Genomic DNA, 26,364 nt, shown 5'->3' with positions numbered 1-26,364 from the left:
TAAATACCTGACGAGATATACAATTTGTAGGGCTACCGGGAAGAGACTTGGTGCGTGGAACTAGCCAATTTACTCTTGCACAGTTGGCTTGGACACAATGCCCTGCAATCATCCTGTTATTCCACTTGTATAGATTTCAGACCACAATTTGTCACTTGCCATCTTTTGACAAATCTTGAAACACTGTTTTTAAATTTAAAATTTAATGAAATTTAATTGTCTCTTTTCACCTTAAGTGATGCCTGTTCCAAGGTCAAGAATACCATCTACATTAATATTGAACCTTCTGAGTCCAACATGCTCTGGGAACCTGAGTTCATGATCGATGCTATTGAAAATCCCTCTGCCCACAACTTCAGCTACTCCATGCTTGGTAAAATACTGAATGATAATCCAGCCAATCGCTACAGCTTTGTTTGCAACGCACTCATGCATGTCTGTGTGGGACATCATGATCCTGATCGGTAAGAGCCTAACTAATTTTATACATACCTGACTAATTTTATATCTATGAAGGGAATCATGCGGCCAGCTGGGCCAGCTGTTCAGAGCCAGCTGATTTGTTATGAATAAAATAATCCATTCATTCTTCAAAAATGGATAATGTCTGATGAATAGAGTTTGTGTTCCTACAGTATGACCCATTCACTTCTGCAGTCTAGATTAAAATTCAAGGCAGAATAATTAATTGTTAAGTGTCGCCTCTCTGTATTCTGAAGTGAAATGAGCACTGGCCAACCTTAGTCCAGCTCCTAATGAACATGGGTCCAGCATCAAATCAACTAAGAATTCAACTAGGTTGTACAAAATTAACAATATTGACTAACTTATTCTACATTTGATCTGTGAGTACTGACTGGATGGAGCATTAAAGAAGTTATTACAGAAAAGTAGTAAATGTAGCAAACAAGTGGCTGGAAAAATATTACAGCCTAATGAAATGTGGCAACGGAGGCATTTAATGGCTGACCAGGATTTTCAAACTGATGCCAAGTAACATCCAATTCCAGGGATAGCAGGATGTCAAATGACTTCAGTTTTTGTAATATGTTTACATCTTTACTTTGTTCCACAGCTCTCATTTAACCTTTCGACACCCAGAACCAAAGAAGAGCAAGTCTCTTTGCGTAGCACTGTATATTTTCACTGGTTGGAATGTTAATTAATATTCTTCATAGAAGCATAGAAAATAGGAGCAGTAGGCCATTCAGATCTTAGAGCCTGCTCCACCATTTATTATAATGGCTGATCACCCAACTCCGTAACCTCTCCCTGCTTTCCTCCCCCCCCATATCCTTTGACAGGATTGAACTATTGTTGCAGTTCACCCATGTGTTCTTTGAATGTTTCCTATTGCCTATCCACCGTCACCCCTTTAAGTAACATTCCGCAATCCATCATAGCCAACTCTCACCTCATATCATCGTAGTTTCCTTTATTTATATTCAGGACCCTAGTCTCAGAATCAACTACGTCATTCTCCACCTGGATGAAGAATTCTATCATATTGTGGTCGCTCACGCAACTAGATTGCCAATTATTCCTTTCTCATAGGGGCGGTAACAGGGCACAGTGGTTAACACTGCTGCCTCACAGCGCCAGGGACCTGGGTTCAATTCTGGCCTTGGGTGACTGTGGAATTTGCACTTTCTCCTCGGAAGGTTTCCTCTGCGTGTTCCGGTTCCTCCTACAGTCCAAAGGTATGCAGGTTAGATGGATTGGCCATGCTAAACTGCCCCTTCGTGTCCATGAATTTGTTAGGTTAGGTGAGGTTACAGGAATCGGGTGGAGAAGTGGGCCTATGTAAGGTGCTCTTTCAGAGATTTGGTGTAATATACCCGATGGCCCAAACTTGAATCCACCCCTTTTGCACTGCAGAATTCTGTGGTTCTGTTACACAATACCCAGTCTAGGATGGCCATTTCTCCAGTTGGTTCCTCAACGTATTGCTCCAGAAAATCATTCCGTATACACTCCAAGAATCCTCCATGGTATTGTTAATTTGATTTGCCCAATCTATATGCAGATGAAAGTCATGCATAATTACAGATGTCCCTTTATCGCATGCATCTCTAATTTCCTGTTTACTACCATTCCGAACATCACCACTACTCATTCTCATTTCACTTGAAAGAAAAAATGTAATTAAAATAGAGTTTCCTGCTGTTAGTTTTGGATGAAATTCAAGAGGCAAAAAACTGCACCACAACGCATTGCATCACCCTTTCCTCCTGAACCTCTGTGTTGAGATTATGCTGCTATTTTGTTTTTTTTAAATTTGTTTTTATAAAAGCTTTCTTCAAACAGAGTTTTTACATAACCAATAGCAGAAAAATAAAAGGAAAATATTTAACAAAACTCGGTGGCTGTTATCATTATACAAAAAGAGAATATGCACTAAATAAACAGTTCTCCACCTAAGCCCCCCCCCCCGGATTGCTGCTGCTGCTGCTGACATTTTAACGCTCTCCTAGAATGTCAAGGAACGGTTGTCACCGCTGGGAGAACCCCAGCAAGGACCCCCTCAAGGCAAACTTTATTCGCTCCAGCCTGAGAAACCCAGCCATGTCACTAACCCAGGTCTCCACACTCGGGGGTTTCGAGTCTCTCCGCATTAACAAGATCCGTCTCCGGGCTACCAGGGAAGCAAAGGCCAAAACCTCGGTCTCTTTCGCTTCCTGCACTCCAAGATCCTCTGACACCCCAAAGATCGCTATTCCTGGACTCGGCTTCACCCGCTTGTCAAAAATCCCTCGCAAAGCCCTGCCAGAATTCTTTAAGCGGGGACATCCAGTGGCGGCAATGCGGAGCTAAGCTGCACATTCGGCAGCTCCCGCTGAAAACGGACTTTGGGGCTCTTTTCAGGGCCCCCATCGGAGCTGTATCGGCAAATCCCGACGTGGGAAGAGGACAGGAGTCGACCCCTATGGTCCGGACCAGGAGTGGGGTAAGGAGAAAAACGGAGAAAGCACCCCTGAAAAAGCAGGGGAAGGAAGACAAAATGGCGGCCGGCGGAGGCCCGGAGGACTGGAGGCAGTGGGCTCAGGGGCAGCAGGCGACTCTGCTGCGCTGCTTCCAGGAGCTTAAGTTGGAGCTGCTGGAGTCGTTGAAGATAACCACCAGGGAGCTGATGGAGACCCAGACAGCCCAGGGGGCTGCGATCCGGGAGCTGCAGAAGCAGGCCTCCGAAAGGGAGGATGTGGCCGTCGCGGGGAAGGTGGAGATGCACGAGGCGCTCTATAAAAGATGGCAGGAGCGGTTCGAGGAGCTGGACAACCAGTCGAGGAAAAATTTGCGGATCCTGGACCTCACGGAGGGGCTGGAGGGGTCGGACCTGGTGGCCTATGTGGTGGTTATGTTAAACTCGCTGATGGGGGCTGGGTCCTTCCAGGGGCCCATGGAGTTAGTGGGGGCCCACAGAATTCTGGCTAGGAGGCCCAAGCCGAACGAACGTGTTGGTGCGGTTTCATCGGTTCGTGGATCGGGAGTGTGTGCTCCGGTGGGCCAAGAAGGAGCGGAGCAGCAAGTGGAAGAACACGGAGGTGCCGATCTTCCAGGACTGGAGTGCGGAGGTGGCGATGCGGAGGGCCGGGTTTAACCAGACAAAGGCGGTGCTCCACAGATGGAGTGTGAAGTTCAGTATGTTGCAGCCGGCGCGTCTGTGGGTCACCTATAAGGATCGGCACCATTATTTTGAGTCCCCGGAGGAGCGTGGGCCTTTGTGCAGGCCGAGAAATTGGACTCGAACTGAGAGTCTAAGATGGTGGATGCTGTATAATAGTGTACTTGTATTTGCTTGGTTTAATGTAAGACGTGGGTTGGCCTTGGGGTGGGTGGGGTGATGTCGATTTGTCTTTTCTGTATGGGTTTTTCTGTAGGGGTCTGGTAGATGGGTTCGGGCAGGGGGGTAAACGTGGAGTTCGGGGAGCTGGTGGGGGGGACTGACAATGGGAGCTGCCCAAGAGGAGGCGGTGCCGGGCAGGGCGAAAGCGCGGGCTTTCTGTGGGTTTCCCGCGCTGGGAGATGGTGGGGGTGGTGTCAGGGCTGAGAAGCGTGGGTCGTTGCTGGCTGTTTTCTTTTCCCGCGCAAGAGCGGGGAGGGTGGGGAGGAGGACCCGTTGACGGGCACGATGGAGGAGGGGTAGTCCCACGTGGGGAGGAGTCGGAGGTAGGGCGGGAGTCGCCGGGGTCAGCAGAAGTTAGCTGGCTCACGGGAGTGCTATGGAGGGAGGGGCGTGGCTAGGAGGGGTCCTAGCCTTGGGAGGGGGGGGGGTGTACCGGGTTGCTGCTGAAACGGTCAGGAAGGAGCTGGAGGACGCAGGGGGTGCTGGAGTGGGGAGGGGGGGAGGGGGGAGGGGGGGGGGGGAGTTGCCACCGTGGGAAACTGGCAGAGCGGGGGACGCTAGCCGGTGGTGGGCAAGGGATGGGGTATGGCTAATCGGCAGGGGAGGGGGGCAGGGAGCCCTCTGATCCAGCTGATAACCTGGAATGTGAGGGGGCTGAATGGGCCGGTCAAACGGACCCGGGTGTTTGCGCACCTGAAGGGGCTGAAGGCGGATGTGGCCATGCTCCAGGAGACACATTTCAGAGTGGTTGACCAGGTTCGGCTGAGGAAGGGATGGGTGGGCCAAGTATTTCACTCAGGGCTGGATGAGAAGAGTAGGGGGGTGGCATTCTGGTGGGGAAGAAGGTGTATTTTGAGGCGTTAAATGTGGTGGCGGGAGATATGTGATGGTGAGTGGTAAGCTGCAGGGGCAGCGGGTGGTGTTGGTGAATGTTTGCACCCCAAATTGGGACGATGCGCGGTTTGTGCGGGGTATGTTGGGCCGCATTCCGGACCTGGAGGTGGGGGGCCTGATCATTGTGTGTGTGTGGGGGGGGGGGGGGGGGCGACTTCAACACGGTACTGGATCCCCCATTGGATCGATCCAAGTCCTGGACGGGTAGGAGGCCGGCGGCGGCTAAGGTGCTGAGGGGATTTATGGACCAGATGGGGGGGTGGATCCCTGGAGGTTTGCGAGGCCAAGGGCCAGGGAGTACTCTTTTATTTCTCCCACATACACAAGGCCTACTCGAGGATTGATTTTTTTTTGTCCTGAGCAGGGGGTTGGTTTCGAGGGTGGAGGATGTGGAATACTCCACCATTGCCATTTCAGGTCATGCCCCGCACTGGGTGGACCTCGGGCGGGTGGAAGAGAGGGACCAACTTCCGCTCTGGCGCTTGGAAGTGGGGCTGCTGGCAGACGAGGAGGTGGCCGAGAGGGTTCGGGGGTGTATCGAGAGGTACCTTGAGGCCAATGACAACGGGGTGGTCCGAGTGGGGACGGTCTGGGAGGCATTGAAGGTAGTGACGAGGGGGGAATTGATCTCCATCCGAACCCATATGGAGAGGGGGGAGCAGAGGGAGAGACTGATAGGGGAGATGGTGAGGGTGGATAGGAGATATGCGGAGGCTCCAGAGGAGGGATTGCTGGGGGAGAGGCGTAGCCTTCAGGCCAGATTTGACCTATTGACCACCAGAAAGGCGGAAGCTCAGTGGAGGAAAGCACAGGGGGCGGTGTATGAGTATGGGGAGAAGGCGAGCAGGATGCTGGCACACCAGCTCCGAAAGCGGGAAGCGGCCAGGGAGATTGGGGGTGTGACGGATAAGGCTGGGAAGGTGGTGCGGAGGGGGGTGGATGTTAATGGGGTCTTCAGGGTCTTCTATGGGGAACTGTACCGGTCAGAACTCCCGGTGGAGGGGGGAGGAAAGGGGCACTTCTTGGGCAAGCTGCGATTCCCGAGGGTGGAGGAGGAGCAGGTGGAGGAGACTGGGGGCGCCGATCGAGCTGGAGGAGGTGGTCAAAGGGATAGGGAGCATGCAGTCGGGGAATGCGCCGGGGCCGGATGGGATTCCGGCGGTATTTTATAAAAGGTATGTGGACCTGTTGGGCCCCCTGTTGGTCCGGACCTTTAACGAGGCAAGGGAGGGGGGGGCTTTGCCCCCAACTATGTCACGGGCGCTGATTTCCTTGATCCTGAAGCGGGATAAAGACCCTCTGCAGTGCGTGTCATAAAGGCCGATTTCACTGCTAAACGCCCAAGCTAAGCTGCTGGCAAAGATCCTGGCCACTAGAATAGAAGATTGCGTGCCCGGGATCATTCATGAGGACCAGGCGGGGTTTGTGAAGGGAAGGCAGTTGAATACGAACGTGCGAAGGCTCCTCGACGTTATCATGATGCCGGCTGTGGAAGGGGAGGCGGAGATAGTGGTGGCATTGCATGCAGAGAAGGCCTTTGATAGGGTTGAGTGGTAGTATCTGTGGGAGGTGTTGGAGAGGTTTGGGTTTGGGGAGGGGTTTATCCGGTGGGTGAGACTGCTCTACGAGGCCCCGATGGCGAGTGTAGCCACAAATAGGAGGAGGTTGGAGTACTTTTGGCTGTACCGGGGGACGAGACAAGGGTGCCCCCTGTCCCCCTTGCTCTTCGCGTTGGCGATTGAGCCCCTGGCCATTGCGTTGAGGGAGTCAGGGAACTGGAGGGGCCTGGTGCGGGGTGGGGAGGAGCATCGAGTGTCGCTTTATGCGGATGACCTGTTGCTGTATGTGGCAGACCCGGTGGGGGGGATGCCGGAGGTGATGAGGATTCTTAGTGAATTCGGGGGTTTCTCTGGGTATAAGTTGAACCTGGGCAAGAGTGAGTTGTTTGTGATGCATCCGGGGGATCAAGAGGAGGCGATTGGTAGGCTCCCACTGAAGCAGGCAGGGAAGAACTTCAGGTACCATGGGGTCCAGGTGGCTGGGAGTTGGGGGGCCCTGCACAAGCTCAACCTCACAAGGTTGGTTGAGCAGATGGAGGAGGAGTTTAAGGTGGGATATGTTACCGCTGTCACTGGCGGGGAGGGTGCAGTCCGTTAAGATGACGGTGCTCCCGAGGTTTTTGTTCCTGTTCCAGTGCCTCCCCATCCTTATCCCGAAGGCCTTTTTTAGGAGGGTCAACAGGAGTATCACGGGATTTGTGTGGGTGCATGGGACTCAGAGGGTGAGAAGAGTTTTCCTGGAACGGGGCAGGGATGGGGGGCTGGCGTTGCCCAACCTCTGTGGGTACTATTGGGCTGCCAACACAGCGATGGTGCGTAAGTGGGTAATGGACGAGGAAGGGGCAGCATGGAAGAGGATGGAGGCGGCGTCATGTGTGGGCACGAGCCTGGAGGCACTGGTAACGGCGCCGTTGCCGCTCCCTCCAACGAGGTATACCTTGAGCCCGGTGGTGGCGGCTACCCTCAAAATTTGGGGCAATGGAGACGGCATAGGGGAGATGTGGGGGGCTCGATGGAGGCTCCGATACGGGGGAAACATCGGTTTGTCCCAGGGAGCATTGATGGCGGATTTCTGGGCTGGCACAGGGTAGGGGTTAGGAGGTTGAGGGACCTGTTTGTGGAGGGGAGGTTCGCGAGCTTGGGGGAGTTAGAGGGGAAGTTTGGGCTATGGAACATTGGAACATGTTTAGGTACATGCAGGTGAGGGCGTTTTGCCAGGCGGTAGGTGGAGGGGCTCCCCTTGCTGCCCCCACGTGGGGTGCGGGACAGGGTGCTCTCGGGGGTGCGGGTTGGAGGAGGGGGGATTTCGGACATATACCGGGTAATGCAGGAGGTAGACGAGGCCTCGGTGGAGGAACTGAAGGATAAATGGGAAGAGGAGCTGGGTGAGGAGATTGAGGAGGGGACGTGGGCGGATGCCCTGGAGAGAGTGAATTCCTCCTCTTCCTGTGCGAGGCTTAGCCTCATACAGTTCAAGGTGCTGCATAGGGCCCACATGACTGGGACAAGGATGAGTAGGTTTTTCGGGGGTGAAGACAGGTGTGCTAGGTGCTCGGGGAGCCCAGCGAACCACGTCCATATGGTTTGGGCGTGCCCAGCGCTGGGGGAGTTTTGGAAAGGGGGTAGCAAGGAAGGTGTCGAGGGTGGTGGGATCCAGGGTCAAGCCAGGCTGGGGACTCTCAATTTTTGGGGTTGCAGTGGAGCCGGGAGTGCAGGAGGCGAAAGAGGCTGGTGTTCTGGCCTTTGCGTCCCTAGTAGCCCGGCGGAGGATCTTGCTCCAATGGAAGGATGCGAGGCCCCCAAGCGTGGAGGCCTGGATCAATGATATGGCGGGGTTCATTAAATTGGAGAAGGTGAAATTTGCCCTGAGGGGATCAGTACAAGGGTTCTTTGGGCGGTAGCAGCCTTTCCTGGACATCCTGGCGGAACAGTAGGGAAATAGGCCGGCAGCAGCAGCAACCGGGGGGGAGGTAGGGGGCGGGGGGAAGGGAGGGAGGGCAGGGGGACGGGAGGGAGGGGCGTTTGGATCGGTGGTGGGGGGAAGGGAGGGGGCGGGGTAGGGAAGGAGGGGGCGGGGGAAGGGATGGGGGGTTTGGATCGGTGGGGGGGGGGGTTTGGATCGGTGGGGGGGGGAGTTTGGATCGGTGGGAGAGAGAACTGAGTACATGGGTTTGTGGGATGTGGCGGGTGTCATCTCTCCCTTTTGTTGTTTGGGTGTTTTTTTGTTTTTTTGTTTTGTTTGTAGTTGCTTTTGAAGTTGGGTGGGTATTGTTTTTGGGGTGTTACTGCGGTTGTTTTGTTAATAGAGTTGAGATGTTTATATTTTGTTAAAATGTCAATAAAAATTATTTTTTAAAAAAAGAATTCTTTAAGCGCAGAACATATAGACATGGTTCGCTGGACTCCCTGAACATCTCGCACAGCTGTCCTCCACCCCAAAGAACTTGCTCATTCTTGCCGTCATCATGTGTGCCCGATGCACCTTAAACTGAATTAAGCTGAGCCTGGCACATGATGAGGAGGAATTTACCCTGCCCAGGGCATCAGCCCACAGGCCCTCATCGAGCTCCTCACCCAGCTCCTCCTCCCACTTGCCCTTCAGTTCCTCCACTGGGGCTTCCTCCGCCTCCTGCAGTTCTTGGTAGATGTCCGACACCTTCCCCTCTCCTACGTAGATGCCAGACACCACCCTGTCCTGAAGGGTCCCCAGCTGTTTTTTGAGAAAGTCGTGGACTTGGAGGTATCTGAAGGCGTTTCCAGGGGGGAGGCTGAATTTCTCCTCCAGCGCCTTCAAGCTAAGGAAAGTCCCATCTATGAACAGGTCCCCCATCCTTTTAATGCCTGCCCTGTGCCAGCTTTGAAACCCCCCATCTATCTTGCACGGAACAAATCTATGATTATTCCATATCGGGGTACAAATTGAGGCCCCCTCCTCCTTCCTGTGCCTTCTCCGCTGACCGCAGACCCTCAGTGCTGCCGTCACCACCGGGCTTGTGGTGTATCATGCCGGCGAGAACGGCAGTGGTGCCGTTACCAGTGCCCCTAGGCTGGTGCCTTTGTATGATGCCGCCTCCAGCCGCCCCACCCCACCCCGACCACTCCGCCATTACCCATTTCCTAATCATGGCTACATTAGCTGCCCAGTAGTAGCTACAGAAGTTCGGAAGCGCCAACCCCCTCCCCCGGACTGCGCTCCAAAAACAGACTTTTTGCTGCTATTTTGGAACTAGTGTTAAATCGTTGCTCTCTACATGAAAAGACAATGGTTTTACAGGGTCAGAGGAGTTGTGACTGCAAAAGCTTAAAGCAAGCTAAGTTAACTGTTGTTTACTTGACCCCAAGTGTGTGCCACCTCTGCATAATTGCTGCTTTCAAACCAGATTACCTGTCTGTTCTTTGCATATCTTTATACAGCCCTCTCTCTCTCTCTTTATTTAGTGTGAATGACATTGCTATCCTGTGTGCGGAACTGACTGCTTATTGCAAGGCTCTCAGCGCTGAGTGGCTTGGTGTGCTCAAGGCGCTGTGCTGTTCATCCAATAATGGGACATGCGGCTTCAATGACCTACTCTGCAATGTTGATGTAAGTATTGTTTCATCATGAAGGTGTTTAAAGTTTTAAACTTTTGGGGTGTTAAAGTCATCATTTGACTTTACTGCGTGTCCTTTCGTTAACTTGACGTTTAACGGTGATCACTGCCATAAGTCCGTCTCTGTGGTGAGCTGACTAGTGATGTGTGAAGCAAAAGGGCAAGTGTATCCTGCGTATTGAGAGGGGATGTCTGCTTAAAGGTTAGAGGCAGACTGATAGGTTAACTATTCAGATTATGATGACTCCTTAATAGTGTCATCAAAGTATAGAAACGGGTACCAGCAATATTTAATGAATATCTGGAGATGTGACATTGACAAAATTGAATTGAGATCTACTGGGTTTTAAAACCTGTTACTAAAATGTTTCAATCTAATACATTTACTGGTTGACAGTGTAGGTAGTAACCTAGCCTATGCCATACTTTTTTGTATCCTGTTAATATTGGGTGCATAGGAGCTGTTAAATTGGATTATTAGTCAGAATACTGAAAGTTGTCCTTGCAGTTTCTTTTAGAACTGAATCTAATTAGGTTAAGTAGGTGATGGTCCTCTTGAGTTAAGTATAAGAGTAATTTGTGGTGATATAGATGTTTTCGGAAAGTAATATACTCCATAGAATCCCTGCATGCAGAAGGAGATCATTCAGCCTATTGAGTCTGCACCGATCCTACGAAACAAACTCCACCTTGGCTCGCTCCCTCGCCCTATCCCGTAACCATGCACATTGATCACGACCAGTTATAGCCAAAGCAGAACTGCAGCTGCGCTGTCTCTAAGAGTCTAAAAGCTTGCCTCCATTACAATCTCATCTTTACCACCATCAAAACTTGAATCCACCCTTTTGGTACTTCTGAACTGGGTTTCTCCAACAGATTCTGTACAGCCCTCCCAATCTCTATCTTCTATAAATTCTAACTCATCAGAACTTTTTATTTAAAAATAGTTTGTTCTCTGGATGTGAATTCTTAATCCTTGAGTGTCTGAAGTACAAATACATTGCAACTGAGTGGCTTGCTAGGCCAGTTAAGAGGGTATTTAAAAGTCACCCACATTGTTGTGGGATTAGAATCACATAATAGGCCAGACCAGGTATGGCAACAGGTCACCTGTACTATGAACCAGTACTGTTTCTATGCCAATCCAAAAGCTTCATGGTAATTTTTACTCGTACCAGATTTTTTTTTTTAAATGTCCTCATTAGTGACAGACCATCTGGAATTTCTTCCTAATGTTATCCTATTATCATTTATCTCTCCACTTTCAAAGGCTTTCTTAGAATGACCTTGACTTTGTCTTCCCAAACTCCTTTTTAAAGTCTATTTTATGCTGTTCTTTTTCTGAGAGTACACATCATATAATACTTTATTATTACTGGAAAAAGAGACCCACCCTCTACCCAAACACACACAAGTCAGCCACACACAGAGGGAGGGGGAGGGGTAAAAATAATAGGAATTAAAATATGAAATGGAAGATGAGTGTCCTAACTTCTGATACTGAGGTCTTTTCAGCAGGCTGTCCCCCAAGGATGCTTAGGGATCGAAGCTACCGGCTGGATTGCTGATGAGAATCTTCTGGCAGAAACACTCAGTTACAACTCCAAGGCTGGAGGATTTTCTCTAGGGGAGTCACTTTAACTTTTATTGCCCTGAGCCTTCACTCCGAAAGAACAGCCTCAGGCCAGTTTGATTCTTAAGACTCTCAGTCTCGCCAACCCCCCAGCCTCAGCCCATGTTTTAAGCTTAACTGGTTTCCAGGCTCACCAGAATGATACCTGGCTTTACTGTGGAAAACAGATTATCGGAGAAACAGCTTATGCAAGATATTAGAGAGGTCGGTTAGCTTTTCAGGGAGAGAAACCTGAAGATATCCCTCTAGCTCTGTCTTCAGGAATTAAGCACTCACAGGTTGGATAGAGAGGAAAAGGTGGCTGGATCCGTTTACCTGGAGAGAACTCCAGCCGAGTTGTTGATCTGTTGCTGGATTTTTAAAACTGAAACCAAGATCAAATCTTCCTAACCCTGCAGAACATTCCAGAATGGTCAGCACCAATCTGCATCGAGTATCAGCTAAGGCCCGGCAATTTAAAACAACTCATTGGCTGACAGCCGAGTACATCAAGATGTGTCATCATTGATCTTCCCTGAATATGCCGATCTGAAATATTAACAGCTATTTGCAACCTGCCTTTCCTGAGGTCTTAGGTCAATGCTCAGGTTACCAGCCACTCAAATTAAAGGTGACGTCCATATTAAAGGTATATGCAAATTTTTGTCCATGTACAAAAATTAAAATAGCAGAACAACAAAAATTAAAAGAAGGAAAAGAGAACAGACCGGGATTAAACAGAAGGATTGTTGTAATCAAAGCTTTTCACCTTGCACTCCTTACACTCAGGATACTTTGCAAGAATACTGATATATAAGGAAAACAACAATTTACACTGTATGAGAAGAAAGTGCTGATTGGTTGGCAAGTAGACTCTGATAGAGGCATTGCCATGGAGAATGTACCAGGTGAATGACAGTTAACGACCAAGCATTTTTTGAAAAATAAACCAGGCATTTTGATCCTGATTGGTCACAGCATTGCTCTGAGGAATAAGTCAACAAATGGCTGTCGCTTGTTTAGCTAAAACAGTGTGTATATATGTTCTTTCTACCTGCAAAGAACAGAACATTATGTGTTAATATATAAAACTTCCAGTACACGCAAATAAGTCACATTGTGAGCAGATCTTAAATTGGTTTCAGCATTCTCAGGACAATGCCTTAACCAATCAGGGTCAAACTGTTTGGTTTATATTTCAGACAATGCTTAATAGTTAACTGTCAGTCAACTGGTGCATTCTCCATGGCAATGCTTCTACCAATCAGAGTCTACTTATCATACAGTGTAAATTGTCATTTTCATTTTATATTGGTATTTTTGTGAAGTGTCCTGAAGAGTGCAAGACGATAAGCTTTGTCATGCCTCTTCTCACAGCAGTACTTAAATTCTGTACTACCTAATGACTATTTGAGTACTTCATTATGTAACTCGGGATGATGTTCCAAAGTACATCACAGACAATGATTCACTGATTTGCAGATATTATTTGGCAAACACGGCAGCAATTATGCATGCAATGTCAGTCACGGAACACTAGATGAATGACCAGTTAATTTGCTTTTAATGATGTTTGCATCTGGAAAGAATGGTTGCCAAATACTGGAGAGCTTGTGTTTTTCTGTCTATGAAAAGTGTTATGGGGTTTTTAATATGTATCCTAACAGTAACAACAAAATGCACATCTGTGAGTAGGGTATATTAAGGAGATAAAGGAACCATGAGTGATGGATTTCTGTATCTATTTGGAACCCTGGATATCCGTTATCCCTTCTCAGTTTCCAAATAACAGAGATCAAGTCTGTGCTGTTTGGCAAAGTCCACTTGTACTTTATCTGTCAGCTGTGCCACTGGAAAACTTATTTTTAATACAACATTTAGGAAGTTCCGACTAGCCCTGCAGCAAGCTAGTCAGATTGTTTGTCTTTAGCGAATACAGTAGTTGAGTTTTCATTCAATTACAGATCGTTGTAATTCTTCAAATCATAATACACAGGATAACATAACTAAGTGATTTAAACAAAAGAAAGATGGCGATTAGCAAAAGCAAGCAGCAAAGAAATAGGTTTCAGAAATATAGATAGGGTGATTCCAGAATGGGGTTTTCCATCCCGGTAAGTGATTCTTAAAGAGATTATTATTTTAAGGTCTGGCCTTCTTTTTACTTCTGATTGGCTTTAACTAATTCATAATTCACTCAATTTAGGCAATTCGGCCAAACTGTCTGTCCATCAGTTTACGAGATATGTGTATTTATATATATTGGTGCCAATTTCCCATTCCATCGCTTGCCAATGTAATTAGAAAAACACAGTTTTGGTTAAGAAATTATCGGCCCTAGACTGACTGTTACTATAGAAACAGGACTGCTCGGACTGGACAGCCACCCAGTTTTTAACCATACAATGGGGCCTTTTAGCTAGTTGACTTCACTGTCCTTGTAATCTCAAGCAATTTGCTAATGTGAAATTAAAGTGTATGATCTGGATTAACCCTTAATGGATTCCCAGCTATTGTTGCACTGAAGTGATGCTTAATATGATTATAGTTAATTATTCTTAATAAGTTCTCAATTAAGCCTCTATCATCTTCCCTTACTCTCATGGTTTTAGCTGACTACAAAAGTCATTTCTATCAGTAGGCAACAAAGCAAACAGATGGGCATTGGTTTAATGCTTTTTCAAGGTTTGTATCCACTCCCACATTGGAGAATCTGCCACTATCATTGCTGAAGCCTTGGAAAGGGGTATGATCCCATCACCTTCTGACTGAAGTTGCGACTGCTACCACTGAGCCTATTGATGCATGTTCTCAGGAGCAAACGTTTTCTGAGGTAATGGCTTAACTTTTGTCTGGTACTAAAGTTCTCCCTCTGTTTTTTTTTCTCAGGTGAGCGATTTATCATTTCATGACTCTCTGGCAACATTTATATCTATTTTAATAGCCAGACAATGTTTGCTGTTGGAGGATCTGATTCGCTGTATGGCCATCCCATCACTCCTTAATGCAGGTAATCATCTATCTTAGAATCATCACCTTCAAATGCCAAGATGATATATTCCTGTCTGCCATTGAAAAATAGAATTAAGAATGTGCCTGTTCGCTATGTTCGTACTTGTATTTTAGTTGTGAGCATTAACTCCATCAGTGCTACATTGACTTGAGTTGAGTAGTCTATCAGTGGCCGAGATATTTTTTCAATAACCATTGGCAAAATTTGGAGAGCTCTTACAGAAACAAAATTGTAATCCTCCCCTCTTGAAACTTGAACATTTTCTAAGCGTTTTACTTGCTGACTTATTGTCCTAGTATTGCTTACTTTTTCAATCCCCTCCAGAAACTTGAAACTTGGGCAACTCTGCAGTTCCACAGGCAGGAGCACATTTTCCATGTTCTAATAGTTTCGCAGTGAATTGTGTTCTAGGATGAATGGTGCTCAACTGATATCAAAGGAAATAGACTCAAGTATTTTCCTGTTGTACGATGATATTTAATGAATTAGATGCTTCCCCGTGTGTGCGTGGGTTTCCTCCGGGTGCTCCGGTTTCCTCCCACAGTCCAAAGATGTGCGGGTTAGGTGGATTGGCCATGCTAAATTGCCCGTAGTGTCCTAAAAAAAGTAAGGTTAAGGGGGGGGGGTTGTTGGGTTACGGGTATAGGGTGGATACGTGGGTTTGAGTAGGGTGATCATTGCTCGGCACATCATCGAGGGCTGAAGGGCCTGTTCTGTGCTGTACTGTTCTATGTTCTATGTTCTATTTGTAGTCCTTCCTTTCCTGCATCTTTTCTTCCATCTATCATTTTCTACAAATACTAATTTCATTTTCTACAAATACTAATATACTAATATTTTTGAAATTAAAGGCAAATCACCATGAGTTTCATGTAAGACATTGAATTTCAGGTGCAGGGTCTCAAATCAAAAACTGGAGTTGTCTGAAAATCGTAAATTTTTAGAATGTGCCTTCCATTTTAATTGAGTAAAATAAAAAATAACACTTACCTGGACAATTCGGCTAGACACTGCATTGGTACAGTGTGGTGCCAGGCTCATTTTCTGCTTCGCCTCTTGCATGTTAGTCTATTCCCCGATTCTTAAGTAACCCTTGACCACCCCCCCACCCAACCTAGCTTGGCCTGAACTGCCCACAGCCCGAAACACCTGACTCACAATCCAACAAGATCTGATAACCGGCACGGCCTGGTCCCAAAGTTTCTGGTTGTAAGACATTGTGTTGTGTATCATATATTTGTTTTTGTGTCATACATAATTTTTGTAACTGGAAATTTTCATTTTAATTCAATAATATATAAATTGCACTTTATAGTATAAGCTTGGTTATTTCATATAATTTAATAATAATTGAGAATCTCCAAATGATGATATTTCATGCATGGTATAACAAAATCCTAAAGATGACAATGAAGCTGAAGGAAATATATAAACTAAAAGAAACATGGACACCAATCTGGCCAAGGCATACAGATTATCATAGAACTGTATAAAACACTAGTTAGGCCACAGCTCTGGTCATGGCATTTATAGGAAGGAAATGATTGTGCTGGAGAAGGTGTGGGGGAGATTTCTAAACAAGTTATCAGAAATGGAGAATTTTAACAGTGGGGAAAGATTGGATAGGCTGGGTTTGATTCTTTGAAACATGTGAGGCACATGGAAGATTTATCGGCATGCATAGACGAGAGTTGTTTGATGACGACCTGTGCCATACATTTGCCATGTTTTGGCAGAAAAGCTTTGTAAGAAGTGCAAACAGTGCCGAGGGAGTGTGGCATCATTGCAAATGCTGTTCCCCAGAGGAGTTGTTAAACTAGGGTCTAACTGCTGATTCACGTAATTGTAAAAATCCAATGGCATTATTTAAATTTGGACCTCTTTTGTTGTTCTGGCCACAATTCCTCCTTTACCACAAAAAGTTCAATCAGCTGGTCACTGGGTATTACTGATGGTGGGGCTTTGCTGTGAACAAATTGGTTGCCATATTTACCTGATAGCATCGCAATAAACGTAGTCCAATAATATAAACAAAATACTGCAGATGCTGGAATCTGAAAGGAGAGCAGAAGATGCTGGAAAATCTCAGCAGGTCTGCCAGCATCTATTAGATACTTCTGAATACGCCATTGTTTTTACATTGTTTTAGGACATTCGGACAATGTGGTAAGGTATTATTTGGATGAAAATGTTTCCCTCTCACTGAATCATAACATTCTCAAAAGTACTTCATGCAGAATTAGATCATTTGAAATAGTAACAATTGACTCGTATCTGAAATGTTAACTAATCTTTCCCCTTCAGCTGATGATTGAACTAAGTTTGGTTCCAGAATTGTTATTCTATTTAGACATTTTGAGAACGGGAAAATTGTAATATCGTTGCATATTTGGCATACGCTCCTGCTCAGCTGTTTTACAAAAATACAGAATATGCCTGTAAGTATATTTTTTCTTTGTTTTGCAGCTTGCAGTGAGCAGGATTCAGAACCTGGTGCTCGTCTAACGTGCAGAATCCTCCTTCACTTGTTTCGGACGCCACAGTTAAACCCTTGTCACCAGGACAGCAGTAAGTGAAGTATATTGCGTGTACTGTCTTTAACCAATGGAAACATAGAAATTAAATGTTGGCCTTGACTTGGATTCAGTCATGCCCAGGTGATCTGTAGTTTTCTCTGTCGAAGCTAAGTTTTTTTAATCAAAACAGAAGATTATTCAAAAAAAATGTTTGTTTTAAAGAACATCTGTGCTAAGTACAATATTGAATATATCTAAGGGAGAAGATGAAAAGAAGGTGCAGTCTACTTTTTGATATAAATACTTGCCTGTCTAGTTTTTTTTAAATGGTTTGAACTTTATCTTTAGAACTTTGAGCACGGTGGCCTAGTGGTTAGCACAACCGCCTTACGGCTCTGGGTCACTGTCCTTGTGAAGTTTGCACATTCTCCCCGTGTCTGCGTGGGTTTCGCCCCCACAACCCAAAAATGTGCAGAGTAGGTGGATTGGCCACGCTAAATTGCCCCTTAATTGGAAAAAATAATTGGGTAATCTAAATTTTTTTTTTAAATCTTTAGAACTTTGTTTTTAGTTCACTTATTTCTATGAGCAGTCATTCAAGAGGAGAATTTTTATGGAACCTTCCTTTTCTAAACTGAAGCTATAGAGTGTCAGTTAATCCCTGCCTTCTATCCAACATGGGTTAACTGGCAGAGTTGCCTGTGACTTGAAATATGCACATTCATTGTTGACAAAGATTCTACACTAGACTGGGCTGCTGAAATGGAAAGTTACATTGGCCTATGCAGTCTTTGTCTGTTCAGGTACAGAGAGGCTTTGAAGTTTGACATTAGTGTGGTTGCTGCAACGTTTATGACTGAGAAATCTTGCTTTTCTAGTTAAGGACGTGCATGACAGAGTGTGGGTTTGAACAAGTAACATTGCTGATGACGGCTATAGTTAAAATAATTTTTCTTACTCTTGACATTGTTGACAGTCAATGGTTTCTTCTGATAGATAAACCTACAGTAGGGATTCGTTCATCCTGTGACAGACACCTGCTGGCAGCATCGCAGAAAAGCATTGTGGTGGGAGCAGTTTTTGCTGTCCTCAAAGCTATATTTATGTTGGGTAAGTGATGCCAATATTGATTACTGATAGGATTGAGAGGTTCTCTTTTGTTTGGCATGTTTGTTTTGCACTCCCACCGAATCACAGAATTGTTAAGGCACAAGAGACCATTTGACCCATCGTGTCTGCACATGCTCTCCAAGTGAGCATCGTGACTTTGTGCCATTTTTTATGGGCCAGGGTTTAGAGAAACCCAAAGTGTATCATGGAGTTCACCTGACCCACAACGTTTAATAGATTGTGGTATGGGGAGCACACGGCCCACTCTACAGGTGTGGTGCAGCAGAAATGGAAAAGTAATTTTTAAAGCAAAACAATGTTTATTCTATGAACTCAAGTTAACCTTTTTAAAACATACAGTGAGCATCTTAGCAACCATTAATTCAAATACTGTTGTCAGTAAATAATCCTTAAGCTGTCCTTTTAACATCCAGCAGACTTTAAAAAAACCTTCAAACAGAAGCACATCAGGTTAAAGTCACTAATGAGAACAGTTATTAGTTTTAAATCACCAAAGGATCGATTTACAGTTTTTAGGCTACAGAGAGAGAGACTCGTACACCTTCTGGCTGTGACTGCAGCTATCCAGCTCTGAAAATGAAACTAAAACACACCCTGCAGCAAACAGCCTAAAACGAAAGTAAAAAGCTGACAGAGAGCCCAGCTCCACCCACTCTCTGACATCACTGCAGTAGTAAACACCCACTTCTTAAAGGTACTCTCACTACAGATATTTATATACATACCCATTTATAATCACTCATTTCTTAAAGGTACTCTCACATGACACATTCAACTGCCATTTCCCCCTACCTGTACACATATTTCTATTCAAATAATCACCTAATGCGCACTTAAATGCCTCAATTGAATCTGTCTCCACCACACTTCCAGGCATTACGGTAGCACAAGTGGTAGCGCTGTGGCTTCGCAGCGCCAGGGTCCCAGGTTTGATTCCCCGCTGGGTTACTGTCTGTGTGGAGTCTGCACGTTCTTCCCGTGTCTGCGTGGGTTTCCTCCTGGAGCCCGGTTTCCTCCCACAGTCCAAAGACGTGCAGGTTAGGTGGATTGGCCATGATAAATTGGCCTTAGTGTCCAAAAAGGTTAGGAGGGGTTATTGGGTTACGAGGATAGGGTGGAAGTGAGGGCTTAAGTGGGTCAGTGCAGTCTTGATCGGCCGAATGGCCTCCTTCTGCACTGTATGTTCTATTACATTCCAGACCCAAATAACTTGTGTGAATTTTCTTTTCTCGTATCACATTTGCTTCTTTGGCAAATCACTTTAAATCTGTGTCCTCTTGTTCTAGATCCCTTTACGAACTGGAACAGTTTCTCTGTCTACTCTGTCCAGCTCTCTCATAACCTTGAACATCTATATCAAATCCCCCCTTAGCCGCCTTCTCTTCAAGGAGAGATAAGCCAGGGAACTATAGACCAGTGAGTCCCAGCCTCTCCAATCTCTTCTCATAACTGAAGTTTTTCATCATGAGAACCATTTTTGTAAACGTCTGCTGCACCACTCTCCAATGCAATCACATCCTTTCTATAATATGACGCTTGGAACGGTACGAAACATTCCATCTGAAGTCTAACTAGTTTCCTGTATAAGTGCAACATAACCTCCTTCCTCTTATACTCTGTGTCCCTATTAATAAACCCAAAATCACCCTCTGTCTCCTTCAACAGCCAATTTTGAATTCACCTGATCAAATTACCTGTATCCCATGAGCATTTGACTTTTTTTTATAAGTCTCCCATGTAGGATCTTGTCAAAGGCTTTGTTGAAATCCATATAAACATCTGCAATACCCTCATCCACATACCTACTTACCACAGCAAAAAATGCAATCAAATTTGTTGGCCATTACCTCCCTCTGACAAAAGCCACACTGACTATCCCTGATAAAATCTTGCCGCTCCAAATGGAGATACATTCTCTCATTCAGTATTTTCTCCAATAGTTTCACCACCACTGACATGAGACTCACTGGTCTATAGTTCCCTGGCTTATCTCTGCAACCCATCTTAAATAGTGGAACCACATTAGCTACTCTTCAGTCCTCTGGCACCTCCCCTATGGCCAGTGAGGAATTAAAAATTTGGACGAGAGTCCCTGCAATTTCCTCCTTCGCCTCAAACAGCAGCCAGGGATACAATTTATCCAAACCTGGAAATTTGTCCACCTTTAAGCCTGCCAACACCTCCAGTACCTTATCACTCCCTATGTCAATTTGCTCAAGTATCTCTCCCCGAGTTCCATACCTACCTCCTTATTCTCTTGGGTGAAGACAGATTTGAAGTATTCATTCAACATCCTACCAATGTCCTCTGGCTCCACCCACATATTGCCCCATCGTCCCTAATGGGCCCTACTCTTTCTCTAGTTATCCTCTTCCCATTGATGTATTTATAGAGTACTTTTACCAATCAGAGATTTCTCATATCCTCTCTTTGCTCTCTAATTGTTTTCTGAAGTTCCACACTATACTTTCTGTACTCCACCAATGCCTCTGCTAATTTGCTGCCCTTGTACTTGCTAAAAGCCTCTCTTTTCCTTCTCATTGTATCCTTAATATCTCTGGTCTTCAGTGGTTCTCTGGACTTGTGACTCCTTCCTTTTACCCGAGAGGAAACATGTTGGACCTGTACCCTCCCCATTTCCTTTTTGAATGCCCCCACTGCTCTTCTGTAGATTTCACCACAAGTAACTCTCCCAGCCTACCGTAGCCAAATCCTGCCTTATTTTATGAAAATCTTATCTTACTAAAACCCCAATCCAAAACCTTTTTTTGCAACTTGTCTATTTCTTGACAAGTTTCCATGACAAGCTTAAATTATTAAAATGTTCCCCCGCTTGATAGACTTGGCCTACCTCATTTCCAAGAATCAGATTCAATAGTGCATAATGTTGGACTGGCCATATCCTGCTGTAGAAAATTTTCCTGAACACATCTAGGAACTTTTGCCCTTGTCCGCCCTTTACACGACCACTGTCCCAGTCTATGTTTGGGTAAATGATGCTATCGTGCCCGCTTCTACCACCTCCGCTGGTAAAGCGTTCCAGGCACCCACCACCCTCTGCATAAAAAAACTTTCCACGCACATCTCCCTTAAACTTTCCCCCTCTCACCTTGAAATCGTGACCCCTTGTAACTGACACCCCCACTCTTGGAAGAAGCTTGTTGCTCTCCACCCTGTCCATACCTCTCATAATTTTGTATATCTCAATCAGGTCCCCCCTCAACCTCAGTCTTTCCAATGAAAACAATCCTAATCTACTCAACCTTTCTTCATAGCTAGCACCCTCCATACCAGGCAACATCCTGGTGAACCTCCTCTGCACCCTCTCCAAAGCATCCACATCCTTCTGGTAATGTGGCGACCAGAACTGCACGCAGTATTCCAAATGTGGCCTAACCAAAGTCCTATACAACTGTAACATGACCTGCCTACTCTTGTACTCAATAACCCGTCCGATAAAGGCAAGCATGCTGTATGCCTTCTTGACCACTCTATCAAACTGCGTTGCCACCTTCAGGGTACAATGGACCTGAACTCCCAGATCTCTCTGTACATCAATTTTCCCCAGGACCCTTCCATTGACCATATAGTCCGCTCTTGAATTTGATTTTCCAAAATGCATCACCTCGCATTTGCCTGGATTGAACTCCATCTGCCATTTCTCTGCCCAACTCTCCAATCTATCTATATTTTGTTGTATTCTCTGACAGTCCTCCTCGCTATCTGCAACTCCACTAATCTTAGTATCATCTGCAAACTTGCTAATCAGACCACCTATACCTTTCTCCAGGTCATTTATGTCGATCACAAACAACAGTGGTCCGAGCACGGATCCCTGTGGAACACCACTAGTCACCCTTCTCCATTTTGAGACACTCCCTTCCACCACTACTCTCTGTCTCCTGTTGCCCAGCCAGTTCTTTATCCATCTAGCTAGTACACCCTGAACCCCATACGACTTCACTTTTGCCATCAACCTGCCATGGGAAACCTTATCAAACGCCTTACTAAAGTCCATGTATATGACATCCAGAGCCCTTCCCTCATCAATTAACTTTGTCACTTCCTCAAAGAATTCTATTAGGTTTGTAAGACATGACCTTCCCTGCACAAATAACTCCCCAGTTTTACTCTCCGCCTGGACTCTCACACCTGCTCAATATCCTGATTTAGATGTTATTTCATTCTATCTTACTCTGACTTCACCTATTAACATAATATTCTCTTTACCCGTGCTCTCTGCCCCTCCTAGTATTTTGTGCACCTTGGTATTCTTCTCAATGTTTCCACTTGGTTCGCACACCCCTATGGTGTTAGTTTGAAAGCTTTTCAACAGCACTGGCAAGGAACATAGTACCAGCTCTATTCAAGTACAACCAGCCCAATTTGTATAGGATGCCATCGCCCCCAGTGCCAGTCCCAAGCACCTAAAACTCTTTTTTTCTGCATAATTTTTCCAGCCATGCATTCAGCTGCCATATCTTCCTATTTCTGTACTCAGTGACACGGGAGTGATCCAGAGATCACTATGTTTGAGGTCCTGTTTGCTAATTTCCTACCTAGCTCCCTATATTTTACAGGACCCCAAACCCCCTTTCTAAATAAATGATCTGCACCAATGTGGACCATGACCTCTTGCTAGTCACCCTCCCCCAGAAGTCCTATGCTGCTCCATGAGATCCTTGACCCTGGCACCAGGGAGGCAACATACAATCCTGGAGTCACGTCTATGGCCCCAGAAATACCTATCCGTTCCCTTAACTAATGAATCCTCCTATCACTATTGCTCTTCACTTCTTCTTCACCTCCTGTACTATTGAACCACTTGTGGTGCAACAAACTTGGCTCTGACTGCACTCCGATGAGGGTCCAACGCCCCCACCAGCTTCCAGAATGGAAAACCGATTTCTGAGTAGGATGTCATGGGAATTCAGCACTCTGCCTAATTCTCTTGGCCTGCCTGATGGTCACCCATTCCAACTATGCTTCCAGGTCATTGAGCCTGGAAGGTGTGACCACCTTTTGAACGTGCTATCTATATATCAATATTCCTGGGTACAAGCTGTTCAGAGGACAGAGGTAAAGGAGGAAGGAAAGAAGTATTGGGTAAAGAGATATAGCTCCCAGCCTCACAGTGACTCCAGTGTTACTCGTGCTCTGAAACCCAGAGGTCGAGTTTCTGCAGCTTCCTGCATATGTGGGCATCTAGGATACCAGTATCATTCATGACTATGTATATTATAGCACATGCATTCCACTTGACTGGACTGCCCAGCCACATCTTAATTTTATTCACTTTTATTTCACTTTAGTCTATTGGCACTGTGTTATGACCCAGATTGAAATCTGCTGACCCGTGGTTCATTATTAATATAATGTTTCTAGATGTCCTTCATAGGAATGAAAATCAAGAACACTATTTGAGGGCTAAAGATCCTAATGCTCAATTCCTTTTTTAACTACGAGGATTGAAATTATTAGAACATAGAACATAGAACAGTACAGCACAGAACAGGCCCTTCGGCCCTCGATGTTGTGCCGAGCAATGATCACCCTACTTAAACCCACATCCCAACAATCCCCCCATTAACCTTACACTACGGGCAATTTAGAATGGCCAATCCACCTAACCCGCACATCTTTGGACTGTGGGAGGAAACCGGAGCACCCGGAGGAAACCCACGCACACACAGGGAGGACGTGCAGACTCCACACAGACAGTGACCCAGCCGGGAATCGAACCTGGAACCCTGGAGCTGTGAAGCATTGATGCTAACCACCATGCTACCGTGAGGCCCCTTTCAGAAATCGCACCATTTCAGTTATCTTCCCATGGAAGATAAGGAAAGCGATTTTGGATGAAATTGTTTCATTGTAGTTCAACAAGATCTTTATGCAGCAAATTTCTTACTGGAAAACTAATGTCTGAGCATTTGTTTATGAGCATTTGTTTTAATGGTTGGTGAGTCCACCTGTGCTTTTGCAATAAGCTGCCTTTTGTACATTAGGCACCACTTTTGGAGCATGATCTGTGAAAACTCTACTGTTAGTGCTCCCTAGAATGAACAGGTAGTGGTAATAATGAGGGAAACAACAGTGGAATAAACGTATATGGACTCTGATGGGGTGAGCATCAAATATACAAATGGCATTTCCCTGTTCCATTTTCCTATTCATAAAGGAAGCTTGGATAAGTAACCTTGAGCTGAGAGAGGAGGATGCTCTGGATAGCTTTATTCCACAAAGAAGATGTGGTAGAATTGGTAGAATAGCACTGGTAAAATTAAAATTTAAACTCGGAGGCTCCCCAGACGAAATTAAAAGATCTTAATTTTCTATTTCAGGTGATGCTGAATTGAAAGGCTCTGGCTTTACACATTCTGGTGGAATGGAAGATCTTGCAGATGATGATGTAGGAGTCAAAAAATCTGGCAGCCGGGCTGTTTCTATTGAAACAGCCAGTTTAGATGCTTATGCTAAATATGTGCTGAAGAATATCTGTCAGCAGGTAAGGGGGCATTAAATCTGAGGCACTGAAATTAAGCTTCTCTATATTCATGCACACTTCATCTTCATAGATGTAATTTCCTGTATTTTTAGCAGGACGACCGAGATAGAGTTTGAAAATGTGAACGTTTTTGTTGATGTATCGCCAACATATGGCTGCTGAAATAATTTCCATTCTTCACTATTTTAATTGTGTTCCTTTGTGCAGGCCTCACATATTACAATAAGAAACTAGCATTTATTTGGTACGTTTAATTTATTAACCCCCACTCTCCCAAGGTGCTTCCCTGTGGTGATAAAATTAGACACCGAGCCAAACACAGAGTCAGTATAGGCAAAATAAAAGTTTAATGAGGATCTTAATAAAGGAGAGAGAAGGAAAGAGAAATTTAGGGATAAAATTCCAGAATTTACCGTCCAGTTGCCTGACTACCACTGCTAATGTTGAGGTGAAGGAAGTAGGGGTGTAAGAGAGGCGCGGGATGAAGGAACACAATTATCAGAGAGTCACTGAGCTGTAGGTCATTACTGAGACTGCGGTGAGGGGGTGGTAGTGTGTGCAAGACCATGGAGAATTTGGGCATGCGGATAATTTTAAAATGGAGAAATTAGGGGACTAGGAGCCTGTGTAATTTGATGAGAATAAAACTGTTGGGTAAATGGGGTTTAGTGTGAGTTGGGGATACATGCAACAAAATATGGATGAGCTCAAGTTTATGGAGGGTAGAAGTTAGGAGGCCCATCAAGAGAGCATCGGATGATAGTGTCTTAAGTAAGTAAATCATGGAACAGTGTTTCAGCAACAGATTAATTAAGCAGGGGTGGATATGGATGATATTACTGAGGTGGAAGTGGTCAGTCTTGATGATAAAGAAGATATGGGCCAGTAATTACATTTTGAATGGTCAAAGCATTGGTTTGCTTAACAAATGGTTTCTGACTTTAAAGGGACGCAGCCTGACTTTGGTAGTAGAGTAATGCATTACTTAGTACATTGTATTACTCAAGTTTTTATTGACGTCTTTCCTCACAGGAGTGGGTGGGAGAACGCTGTCTAAAGAGTTTATGTGAGGATAGCAGTGCTCTACAGGATCGAGTTCTGACTAACAAACAGGCACAACGACTTTTACAACTGATATGCTATCCTCACCGCCAGCTGGATAGTGAGGAAGGGGACAACCCACAACGTCAGAGAATCAAACGCATTCTACAGGTAAGGAACAATGCTCATTGAGAAGGAAAACAACAAAATCAATCTCAAGTATTTTGTGGTGACAGGATAAATTGAATGGCGACCTGTGCTCACATGTCACAAGATGTTGTAAAGTAGGTTAAAGGGGGTTTGAATCATTTAGAGGCACCATCCCCTACCTCACCCACTGCTTCTTCCATCTACGCACTTCAGAAGGTGCAGAGATTTGCAAAAATTATATCAGAAGTGTGTGGGTATACATGGCAGGAAAGGATTGGGGTCACATCTCTTCAAAAAAGAAAGCTGAGGGATGGCTTCACAGATGAGTTTGATGAGGTCACAGAGGTTTGATTAGGTTAATGTTGTTAACACACAGTACGTGGACTCCAAAAGACATTTGATAAAGTGTGAGTAAAGTTGGAGCTCATGGAATAAAGAGAACAGTGGCAACATTGATACAAAATTGGCTTAGTGACAGGAATCAAGAGTAGTGGCAAATAGTTGTT

The 26,364-nt window shown here is 45.6% G+C and overlaps 1 protein-coding gene across 2 annotated transcripts in view; it reads left to right on the top strand.

Moving 5' to 3' along the window:
* med12 (mediator complex subunit 12) overlaps positions 1-26,364 on the top strand; it is a 207,604-nt gene that overhangs the window by 126,277 nt on the left and 54,963 nt on the right. For both annotated transcript variants that reach the window (XM_038776304.1, XM_038776305.1), the window contains exons 21-27: positions 237-464; positions 9,736-9,880; positions 14,389-14,509; positions 16,979-17,080; positions 18,025-18,138; positions 24,504-24,667; positions 25,700-25,879. In XM_038776304.1, the coding sequence (XP_038632232.1) occupies positions 237-464; positions 9,736-9,880; positions 14,389-14,509; positions 16,979-17,080; positions 18,025-18,138; positions 24,504-24,667; positions 25,700-25,879 (1,054 nt within the window). The remainder of the gene's footprint in view (positions 1-236; positions 465-9,735; positions 9,881-14,388; positions 14,510-16,978; positions 17,081-18,024; positions 18,139-24,503; positions 24,668-25,699; positions 25,880-26,364) is intronic.

This window comes from Scyliorhinus canicula, chromosome 17 (assembly GCF_902713615.1).
Source record: "Scyliorhinus canicula chromosome 17, sScyCan1.1, whole genome shotgun sequence".
Classification (NCBI taxonomy): domain Eukaryota; kingdom Metazoa; phylum Chordata; class Chondrichthyes; order Carcharhiniformes; family Scyliorhinidae; genus Scyliorhinus; species Scyliorhinus canicula.
This window is presented reverse-complemented; position numbering and strand designations above follow the sequence as displayed.